This window comes from Meriones unguiculatus, chromosome X (assembly GCF_030254825.1).
Source record: "Meriones unguiculatus strain TT.TT164.6M chromosome X, Bangor_MerUng_6.1, whole genome shotgun sequence".
In the NCBI taxonomy this organism is placed as follows: Eukaryota; Metazoa; Chordata; class Mammalia; order Rodentia; family Muridae; genus Meriones; species Meriones unguiculatus.
The window spans coordinates 90,866,398-90,878,702 of record NC_083369.1 but is presented as its reverse complement, the minus strand read 5'-3'; the positions used below and the strand labels follow the sequence as shown (position 1 = coordinate 90,878,702).

The 12,305-nt window shown below is 37.4% G+C and overlaps 1 protein-coding gene across 1 annotated transcript in view; it reads left to right on the top strand.

Moving 5' to 3' along the window:
- Nucleotides 1-12,305, top strand: part of Cfap47 (cilia and flagella associated protein 47) — a 446,261-nt gene that overhangs the window by 380,310 nt on the left and 53,646 nt on the right. Inside the window, exons 56-57 of the mRNA XM_060374666.1 lie at nucleotides 1,983-2,087; nucleotides 8,076-8,232. Coding sequence (XP_060230649.1) covers nucleotides 1,983-2,087; nucleotides 8,076-8,232 — 262 coding nt within the window. The remainder of the gene's footprint in view (nucleotides 1-1,982; nucleotides 2,088-8,075; nucleotides 8,233-12,305) is intronic.

The window sequence follows — 12,305 nt, the reverse complement described above, 5'->3', positions numbered from 1 at the left end:
AGATTTAAGACCGTTTTTTTATGTTTCAGCTGCAATAGAATATCCATTGATTTTTGGAGATTCTGGTGAAGCCATGATGTCCTGGTTTTTGTTGCCTGTATTCTTACACTGGCCTCTAGCCATCTGCTTATCTGTAGCCTTTACTGATTATTCTTGGTGCCTTTTCTGTAGACTGGATCCACCAGTCTCTGGAGTCTTGAGTAGTCTCCGCTGGATTCACTCTCTCTGTTGGCTCACTGCTTGTGACCCAGGTAGCTAAGGCACAGGTGGAAAGATCTCTGAGTCTAGAGTTGCTCCAGTATCCCACAGGCTTCCTTTAGAATGTGGAGGATAGGATTTGGATCGCAGGCCTAGCTGAGATCTGCTGGGTTCACTTGCTGTGCTGGAAGCTTTGTTTCTGGCCCAGGTGGGATAGGCTGCTGGGGTGCAGGCAAAAAGATCTCTGAGCCTAGAGCTGCACCAATGCCCAATAGACCTCCTTGAGGAGGAGGACGATGGAATGTGGGTCAGGTGCCTAGCTCAGCTCCAATGGGTTCTCTGCCTGTGCTGGTCTCGCTGATTCTGGCCTTTGTGATCCAGGTTGATGGGGCACTGGTGGATAGATCTCTTTGCCTAGAGCTGTTCCGGTGTCTCACAGGATTCCTTTAGATTATGGGGAATGGAACCTGGAACCCAAACATATCTCTGTTCTGGCTGATTCTGACTTGGGTGAACCAGGCAGGAGGGGAGTAGACAGAAAGGATCTGAGCCTTCCCCACTGTACCAGAATGTATCCCCTCCACTGGTTGGTAAGCACCACTAGCCACTGCGACTAAGAAGGTGTCACAGGATGTAGAGTGTGGCCCACCGGTATTGGAAACAGGAACTTCTAGAGCCCAGAACACCTGAGAGTGGGCGCCTAGGTTTGGGTTTGGAGTCTCACCAACAGTACAGGGAGGTATTCACTCCACAGGCAGTGAGAATGAGTGCCCATGGTCAGAGGTGCCTCAGTCTGGTTCCAGGAAGTTATCCCTTAGAAAGTGGGCTTGGGTGGTGGGCGGCCTAAAGCTGCAGGGCCAGAACCGCGAATGCCCGAATGCCCCTCAGCTACCCTGTCTTGGAAGGTATCCACAGATGATGTGTTTGGGTGGCTGGGTGGCCTAAGGCTGTAAGGTAGGAGCCCCGCGTGCATGCTGCAGGTCCCAGGAAAGTATCCACTGATGGTGGGTTCTAATGGTTGGCTTAGGGCTGGGGTGTCAGAGTGGAGTGAGGTGCTGCTTCTGCTGTGGGTCCAAGTGGGTTCAGGATGGTGTTCTAAGGCTGAAGGGTAGGAGCCTTCCCTCTCATCCGCCACATGTGCAGCTGCTGTTAGTCCCAGGAATATATCCACTGATGGTGAGTTTGGGGAAGTGGCCTAGGGCTGCACAGTCAGAACCTAGAGAGCTGCAGCCAGTCTCAGCAAGGTATCAGCAGATGGTGGGATTGAGCTAGTAGATTAGGGATGAGGCAGTGCCAGTTGGGAGCCTGGGAATTTTCCCCAGTATTAGCAGGTTGGCCTGAAGATGGACCTTCAAGTACCCCCATGGATTCTCCATTCACCTGAGAAACACAGATGTCAGGGTTTTGGGGTTCACAGTATGGCCTGCCGGTCATCCTGCTCTCACTGCTGAGATCCTGTTCAGATACCCTGCATGGCTGGTACCACCACCTTGCTTAAATAAACTCTTAAGATTAATCCTGATATCTTAATATACAGTGAGTAAATCTTGCATGATCATTATGAGGAGAAAGAATATGGTCTGAGCACTAACATAACAAATAGTGTTTTTCGCATCCTTATAATCAGTATTTGTAGAGCAGTTATACAAAACCAAATAATGTGTGCCACTCCTAAAATCTACTGTGCAAACCCCACCCTTTCATAGACTTAACACATAAAAATTCCACCTCAACGAAAGTATTTATTTCTTTTTTTCTTGTGATTTTTTTCTGAATTCTCACAGTTGGTCCTCCTACCTCACTCTACCACAGAGATACCTGTTTACTTTAAACCATCAGGACTTGGGAGAAAGGGTCATGAAACTTGTATTAACTTCTACTGTACTCAGGTATGATTAGTTCTCAGATGAAGCTGATTTAATGAATTTCAAAAAAGTACACAGATAAGTGCAATTCATGCAGTTAGTATCATTTGCAAGTACAACATTTTCATTGCAAATCATTAAATGTTTGAAAATAGAATAGTATATATTAGCAATCTTTAAACAGCTAAATAAGATATGTTATGATCTTTAAACCTAATAATTGAGCAATAAGTTCTTTCTCAAGTGTGAAATAAAGGAAAACCAAACCAAGCAAAACAAAATACTCATTTTAACATCTCCTAAATCAGATGAACACTGGTCCTGATTTCAAACACTCTGACTACCCACCCTCTACCTGCTAAAAATCTTAATTCTTCAATGGTTAAATTTGAACCAATAATCCATCTCTTCAACTACTGAGCCTAAAACTTTTAACTTTTCCAATGTTTCCTTCTAAACTCTGTGCCTTTTTTTGCCCTTTGTTATCCCCAAATGATTCACATCTTTTTGTTTAATTAATCACATTGATATTTTTTGCAAGTAAAAATAGTTCATAAAATTTTAATTTTTATGAGAGGTGCATATTATGTGTGCCCAAGATTCTAAAGAACAAATTTAATGTAAGCTTTTGTAATGTATTTTGGAATCCTAATAATTTGAAGTAATTCTTTACCGTGGTGGAAAATTTTATATGAATTTATATTCCTTTCTGGGTGTGATTGACATGCAAAATTTAACAGCTAATTAATCTAAAATAAGGGCATTACTAGTCAAACAAATTTTAACTATTTCCAAAAAGTAGCTTGAACTGAGAGAAAAGACTATGGTTTATTATCTTTCATTTGTTCTGGTTTACATTCATATGAACAGCCTGTGTCCTGAAAATCTGCCTTGCACTCTAGTTGGCAGAATCCCCAAATTCTAATATCAGCTCTAAATATCTTGAATTAATCATGCTACCAGAATCTTTAAGAAAAGTTACCTTGCCACATCACTAATAAGGGGGAAAATTGTCAACAGAAAATATGATCAACTTTCCTATGGTCTATATTTTAAAATTTATTTTTCAGTTTTCAAATGTGTTATTTTGGTTTTCTATTACTGCTCCTCGTTTATTTTATCCATACACAATTGTATGAGTCATTCTATTGGCATAGTACATTGTTTTGTTGGTTGGTAGGTTGGTTTATAACAGAAGTATGCCTTACAGGCAGGACAGCATTGTAGATCAAATAGTTTGTGGATAGGTTGTGTTTACATTTCTCTTTTGGTACTCTGTAGAATACCTTACTATAACAAAGATACTAACATGTAGGTTTGAAGGCTCTATGTAGGCAAAACCCCAACTTCTTCATGTTCAGTGAGTTAAATAGGAGTTGTCTAGCAATGGGACCTTCCTTGCCATCATTTGTGGAGCACAATTTACAGTCTTAGCAATAGCCAGGGATATTCGGGGATTCCCATGGGACTACTTTCATCAACAATTCAAATAGAAGTAACCCAATCCTGGCATTGGAAGCTTCACTTGGTAACAAGAAATGGCGTCTTGGGGCTTTGTCTCCCCAATTATTTGGCAATTTCATTTAGATGGCCTTTATATATGAATATAATTTAGAAAGCTTTCACTTTATTAGGATACACCTCAAATGCCCAGTAATTTTAGCCATCTTGCCCCTATTCCTTCTATATTACTTTTCTTACCTTCCCCTTTGCATTTGACACCCTGATTCTAATACCCCCATTTGCTGATACCTATCTATTCATACTAATTTCCTTTCCTAATTGAGATCAATCAGTACCTTTCATCACTCCACCCATAGTTCTTTACCATATACCTATCCTAAGAATCTATAGGTTGTTTCTTAGTTATCGATGACTTAACAGTTAACTCCACATATAAGTGAATAAATACACATATTTGTCTTTTTTAGGTCTGGGTTACCTCACTTAGAAATGTTTTATAGTTCCACCAATCTACTTAGAAATTTGACATTTTTTATTTGTTTACTTATTTATTCATTTATTTATTTATTTTGGTTTTTTAGCAGGGTTTCTCTACTCTGTGTCGCCTGGACTATCCTGGACTCACTTTGTAGACCAGGCTGGCCTCGAACTCACAGGGATCCACCTGCATCTGCCTCAATGAGTGCTGGGATTATAGGTGTATGCCAACATACCCAGCTGAAGATTTTATTTATTGACAGCTAGGTAATATTTCATTTTGTAAATGTACTATATTTTCTTTATCCATTCAACTCTTGAGGCACATCTCAGTTTTTTCTAATTTCTGGCTATTTCATATAAAGACACAATGAAAATGTTTGAAGCAAACATATCTTTGACAGGATGAATCATTCTTTGATGATATGACCAAGAGTGATATAGGCAAATCTTTTTATTATTTTTATTTCTGTTTTTGTTATTATTATTTATTCACTTTGCATCCCTATTGTAGCACCCTCCTTCATCTCCTCCCAGTCCCACTCTCCATCCTTCTTCCTCCTAAATCACTCTTCCCTAGACCACTGGTAGGAGAAGCTCTCCTCCCCTACTGCATGACCCTAGCCTATCAGGTCTCATCAGGACTGCCTGGATCCTCTTCCTCTGTGTACTTGCTGGGTTGTCCTACAAGGGAGAAATGATCAAGGAGCAGGTAACCGAGTTCATGTCAGAGAATGTCTCTTATCCTCTTACTAGGCAACCCACATGGAGACTGAACTGTCTATGGGCTACATCTGAACAAGAGTCTAGGTCCACTGTATGTATGTTCTTTGGTTAATGCGTCAATCTCTGTACTTAGCTCTGGGCCTGCTTTTTTATTTTTATTTTTTGGGTTTGTTGGTCTTCTAGTGTGGCTCCTGTCCCGTCCTAGTGCTTTTAATCACTCCCCCCCTTTTCCATAAGACCACTTGCAATCTGTCCAAAGTTTGGCTATGAGTCTCTGCATCTACTTCAAACCACTTCTAGTTGGAGTCTTTTAGAGAACACCTGTGATAGACTCCAGTTCTGTCTCCTCTCTTCTACGGCTTCCAGTGTCTACCCTGTTTTACCATCTGAATGAGAATTAAGCATCTTTCCTAGTATACTCCTTGTCATTTAGCTTGTTAGGTCTGTAGATTTTAGTATGTTTATCCTATATAATATGGCTAATATCCACTTACATGTGAGTACATACCATGCATGTCTCTCTGCCTCTGGGATACCTCACTCAGAATGATCTTTCCCAGTTCCATCCACTTGCCTGAAATTTTCATGATTTCCTTGTTTTTAATAGTTGAGTAGTCTTCCACGGTATAAATGTAGGACAATTTCTGTATCCATTCTTTGGTTGAGGGGCATCTAGGTTGTTTCCAGATTCTGACTATTATGAAAAAAAGGTGCTATGAACATAGCTGGACAATAGTCCTTGTCATAGAGATGAGCATCTTTTGGGTGTAGTATAGCTGTGTCTTGAGGTAGCACTATTCCCAGTTTTTTGAAAAAGCACCAAATTGATTTTCAAAGTGGTTGTACAAGTTTACATTTCTACCAGCAATAGAGGAGCATTCTCCTTTCTTCACAACCTCTTCAGCATGTGTTGTCACATGAGTTTTTGATCTTAGCCATTCTGATGGGTATAAGATAGATTCTCAGGGTTATTTTGATTTTTGTATCCATGATAACTGTGCATTGAGCACTTCTTTATGTGTTTCTTTACCATTTAATATTCCTTTGTTGAGAATTCTCTGTTTAGCTCTATACCCCATTTTTAATTAGATTACTTGGTTTGTTGGTATTTAACTTATTGAGTTCTTTATATATTCTGCATATTATTCTTCTGTCAGACACAAGTAGGGTTGGTGAAGATCTTTTCCCAGTATGTAGGCTGGTATTTTGTTCTGTTGACAGTGTCCTTTGCTTTACAAGCTTTTCAGTTTCATGAGGTCCCATTTATTGATTATTGATCTAAGAAAAATATTAAAAGGGACAAGAGAAAAAGGCCAAGTAACATATAAATGTAGACCTATCAGAATCACACCAGATTTCTCAACAGAGACTATGAAAACAAGAAGGGCCTGGGCGAATACCATTCAGAAACTAAGAGACCACAGATGCTAACCTGGACTACTATATTCAGCAAAGCTTTCAATCAACATTGATGGAGAAAACAAAATCCTCCATGACATAACTAAATTTAAACAACATTTGCATAGCAACACAACCCTACAAAAGAGACTAAAATGAAAACTCCAGCCCAACAAAATCAACAAACCTGAGAAAACAAAGGATAAAGACAGCAACACAACAACAGCAACAACAACAAAAGAAAACAAGCATGCAGACACAATCACCACTAACTCCACAATAAAAGGAGCTAACAATCATTGGTCACTAATATCTATCAACATCAATGGTCTCAACTCTCCAATGAAAAGACACCAACTAACAGAATGATAGCAGAAACAGGATCAAGCATTCAGATACATTTAAGAAACACACCTCTGCAACAAAGACAGACACTACTTCAGAGTAAAGGGCTGGAAAGAGGTTTTTCAAGCAAATGGACACAAGAATCAAGCTGGAGCACTCATCCTAGTGCCTAATAAAATAGACTTTCAATCAAAATTAATCAAAAGAGCTGGAGAGAGACACTTCATTCTCATCAAAGGAAAAATCTACCAGGAAGACATCACAATCTTGAACATCTATGCCCAAAACACAAGGGCTCCTGCATTTGTCAGAGAAACATTATTAAAGCTTAAATCACATATCAATTCCATCACCTTAATAGGGGGAGACTTTAACACCTCCTTCTCAGCAACAGACAGATCATTGAGACAGAAGCTAAATAGAGAAATACTGACAGAGAGGTCTTAAATCAAATAGTATAGGTGAATCTTAAGGTGGATGGTTTCTCATCTCTCTGAGGAACTGCCGCTTTGATTTCTATAATGGCTGCATGACTTTGCAGTCCAACCAACAATGGATGAGTGTTTCTTTTTCTCCATATCCTTTCCAACATGAGTAGTCATTTGTTACTTATCCTAGCCATTCTGAGCTATGTAAGAGGAAATCTCAAAATAGTTTGATTTGCATTTCTCTGATAGCTAAAGGATTTTGAACATCTCTTTTAAGTGTTTCTTGGCCGTCTGAGTTTCTTGTTTTCAGATCTCTTTCATCTATGATGAAACACCATTACCAAAGCAACTTCTACATTACTGTTAATCACTGTAAGCAGTCAGAATAGGAACAAAAACCTGTTAAGAACATGGAGACAGATGGGAGGCAAGAGGTAGAGGCCATGCAGCAGTGCTGCTTACTGGCTTGCTCCTCATGGTTTGCTCGTCCTGCTTTCTTATAGAACCCAAGACCAACAGGCTAGGGTAGCACCACTCACAATGGGCTGGGCCTTCCCATATCTATAATGAAATAAGAGGATGCCCCCAGAGCTTTGCCTATAGTCTTATCTTATGATCTTATCTTATCTGATTTGAGGCTCCCTCCTTTCTAATAACTCTAATATGTTTTAAGTTGACATAAAACTAGCCAGCACAGGAAAGGATGGATACAAAATATGACACATAGAAGGATGGAGAGAGAAAGAGGAGGGAGAGAGAGACAGAGACATATTTTAAGCTATAAGTAGTAAAGTTACATTATACAAAAGATGCAACTATAGATAATAATACTGAGTAAATTCAGTTTGTCTCAAAAGCAAATATTACATGTTTTCTCTCATTTGTGGTTCCTAGACTCTATATTAAATAAAAGCATATATGTACATATGGTATGAAATTAGAATCAAAACTATCTAGGGAAATAAATAAGAACAATGAAAGGGAATGGGGTATAAGAAAGGTCATAGTAGCAGAGGATACAGGGTAATATGCTCAAAGTGTATAATTGTAAGAAAATGTCATTGTTTGACTCCTTCCATATACAATGAAAAACATTGAACAGAACGATGAAAAGTTATATAAATCTTGAAAATCAATTATATGTTCAGTTACGGTTATTTCTTTTTAAAAACAGTTTAAAGAATGGAAATTCCACCTGCTTGGAGTAGGACTGCTCCCCAGGCCTCTAGATGTACAAAGGGTAACCACAGTCCTTGGCCTTAAAGCATCTGTCATGATAAATTTCAAAAATCCTACTCGTGAGGATGTTTCCATTGATCTCATATTAACAAGTAGGTTATTTTTCTTAATTTTTTTAGTTATCTGTATTTTTATTATAGAATAAAAACATTTCGTAAAATAGAACACATAAAACTAAGAAGTAAAATATGATAGCTGAAACACACCTCTCAATTAGTGAATCCAGAATCTGTGTACCAATTAAAAGTCTTCTGACCTTATTTTTAAATCCACATATGAGTTAGTTGCTATATAAGGTTCTTGTGATATTTCTCAAATATTCCAGTTCTTATTATGTAAAAGTTTATAGAACTTTTAATGACACTGTTTTATGGGTCATGGAATCTCCCTGATCAATAATGCAAAGTTTCTCACACATGGCACTGGATTTTTGTTTAATAACACACTACATCTGGATGTATGGTTAGATAGAGAGAGATTTATAATACAGTAGGTATTCTTCTAACAAATTCTTCTCTCCTCTCCTATACTTCCTGCTTAAAATTTTCCACACTAGTTATTCCTCTACATTTTCTTATTACCTATTCTACTATACTTCTCCCCTTAAGAAATTTTTTCCCTGCCTGCCACTACCACTGATAGCCTCTTCCTATTATTTTGGATTCTGCAGTTGCTCCAGGTTAAACACACCAAGGTATAAGCTTCAATGTAGGACATACTCATCATGGAACGCATGCTTCAATATCGCACATGCATTGGGAATTTTCAAGAAAAGATCTGTGCTTCATGTATTCATAAATTTGATTTTACATATTAAGAGAATAGATTATAGTTGAGAAGCACAGTTCCAGGAAGTTGAAACCTGTTATTGTGGAAAAGTAAATGACATGTTTATATGCCAGATCTCTATCTAGCTATGCCAAAATTAAAACTGTTCTATGTTTAAAATCGTTATAGCTGTAGTATTTGGCTCAGAAATTGAAAACATTTTTAAAATACTCAACTGCTCTGAGTAGGACAAAAAACAAATACACACACACAAAATTGCCTAAGGACAATATTTGTCCTATTCACAAGGGCACAATTCTTGAGTGCCTTTGCCTTTCACTAAAGTACAATTTCATGTTGTTCTCTAAAATTTGCACATGAGAATGTGAACCTAACTTTAAAATATTTTTGGTTAATATATTTTGTTCGCTTGAAATTGGGTGGTTGATACACAGTTATGTTTAGACTAGGTGATACACAGTTATCACCAGTTATTCAGCCATAGTTTGTGATTGATTTTTACTAAGCACTTTATCTACTCTTTCTTCAACTTATCTTAAGACAGAAACTATTAGGCTGGTATTAATTTGGGCTATCATTCAATTGCCAATGACTTGGAATTTGTCTGAGTGTTTCCACTGACTACAAGAGCTTTTTCTGCCTAGCCAGGATAAGCTGGAAGTGCCACTGAGTCAATCAATGGATGCCAGGGAATAGTGGATACATATCACAGTCCACATATTCCTGTTCTTCTGCATTGTGTACTCAATATAGATCTATAGTTTCCCATGTACTTTGAATCCTAATTCCCTGTAACGGTGACTCATGTGATAGTATGATAATTATAGACATGCTTTGATTTTGTGTCTGGCTTCTGAACTCCTCACCTGTCACTCCTCAAGACTACTTCCCTGGTAATCATCTCAAGGGAAACTCTAGAACAGCAACCCCATAATGTACTCATTATATACAATTTGAAAAAGAGAGAGAGAGAAGCTCAAAAGATGGGATGGGGAGCTAGCAATTTGTTTCTGTTCACAGGGCCATTCAGAGTCATTAAATGAAGGAGCAGGAAAGTTTAAGATGTATTTTGGCCATTTCTACCCCTTCATTATCCACTCTCACCACTACTCTCAGTCTCGCCAAGCCCTTTATTTCTCAGCAAGTCTCCCTCTCATTAATACTTTAGATTCATCTTTTTATTGTTTATGTACTATGTTATTCACTTAAGAGTATAATATCAGAGGAAGACATAAAGCTGTAAAAAATGAATGATTTAAGGGTCCGTGCATATATTACTGCATGCTAATTTCAAAAGGTAGCTACAGAGGAAACTGCCTAAATACTCATAGGATTAGAAGAAAATTCTAATGCAGATCATCAATGAGTATTTTGAGACCTAAGCATTTGTGGAAAAATTTAGAATGGCCTAGGAACTTGGCATTTGTTATAAACCCAGTACACCCCACATTTGAGCTATATGAATTCAGGGCTGTGTTCAATTTTGCAGACAACTGTCAAAGTTAACTGTATGCTTTTCATTTGTAGAACCTCAGTCTTAGAAGGCTCAGTGATTAGGAGCACTGTCTACTCTTTCGAGAACATCGGCTCAATCCCCAGCACCCACATGGCAGCTCACACCTTTCTGTAACTCCAGCTCCAGGGCTTGTGACACCCTCACACAGACACACATGCAAACAAAACACCAATGAACATAAAATCAAAATTATTTTAAAAAGAAGAAATTATTCAAGGCTATGCAGTGCATAAATAGAACAGGGTCTTCAACTGAAACTTAATGCCGCTGCTTTCTCATTGTGTCAGCTGTTCTGATACCTCTGTTTTCCACTTTGCCATCAGATGGGGCCATTACCTAACACATACATGTTAGGGTGTCCTCTATGGGCCATGATTGACTTAGACATATATGTCTGCTCAATGCTCGGTATTGAAACAATCATCTTTTATCAGTAATTTTTGCCTCACCCTCAAACTTTTTCTCCCAAATTTCTACCTTGCTTTGGTATAGAGTAAAGAAATGAAGAGTAACTATGCTGATATGGAGTTAAAACATCAGAAATCAAGGCAAGGCCTAAGATACACGTACTACTAATTTAAGGACACATGTCAAATACATGTTGGTTCCCTTGCACCTGTTATAAATTTCAGACATGCTCATTTATGAACTTTGTAATATCAATGTTTCCTTTAATTGATAGTGTTATTCCTTCATAAATGAGTATTTCTATTTTTGCAAGGATGTTGATGATAGCACAGAAGATAAATATAGTTACCTGTTATTGAGCATCTTTTGTGGCCTGAAAACTATTGGATACACATTTCAAAATTATTTCACAGATACACCATCTCTGATTTTCTGTTGCATTCTGCCTGTGGAATTTTAGTATAATTATGTATCTAAAATGCAGTATAAATGAGGGAAGCAATAATTCATATATACAAATTAGCATTTTAAAAATTATTTTTCTACTGAAAATGTTGTATTCTAGAGATTATGCAGTCTTCTTACTTTATCTAAATTTAAGTGCAAAATGAGAATTTAATTAAAATCTTTAAATAAAATTAATCTCTGTTTCAGACGTCAGTAGTTTATTAGAAACAATACTTGAAGTAAAAATGTGTGTGCTAATTAATATAGTATAATATCACACTAATGCATGATGATGCAAATGCTGTTTCTGGAGACCCTCAGAAACATACCCAAGACACATACAAAGTTAAATAAATATATTAAATATTACAACAGTCACTACAATTTGCTAATCGGGAAAAACGTGACCTTACACATAAAAAAAAAAAAAAACTTCCACACCTTCAAAATCACTCCTGAATTCAGACATTCAAATTTTACATATGTGAATAATTAAAAAATATTATTATGAGAGTTAAGATTCATGCCTGGAAAATTGTAGCATCAAAAAAGACCTTTGATATATCAGTTAAATCACATATCTATCTTTGATTTCCTCATCAAAAGCTAACACTATGAAACACTATAAAAGAAAAATAGAATAATTGTTATATCTACTTTCAGATGAAAAACCTAAGGCTCTGCTTCTTACAGTCATTTTAGCTGTCTTTAGTTACTGTTTACATACCTTAATATTTATAACTTTTTATTTTATACACTCAAGTTATTCTGATTCATTAGTTCTACTAAAGGCCTTGTCATAAGCTTTTCCAACAATTTGCCATAAGATTGCACCTTTAAAGCACTGATATTTCGGTTGGGGATTTAGCTCAGTGGTAGAGCGCTTGCCTAGCAAGCGCAAGGCCCTGGGTTCGGTCCTCAGCTCTGGGAAAAAAAAAAAAAAAAAAAAACAAACAAACAAAAAAAAAAAAGCACTGATATTTCTATAATGAACTCAAAATAATT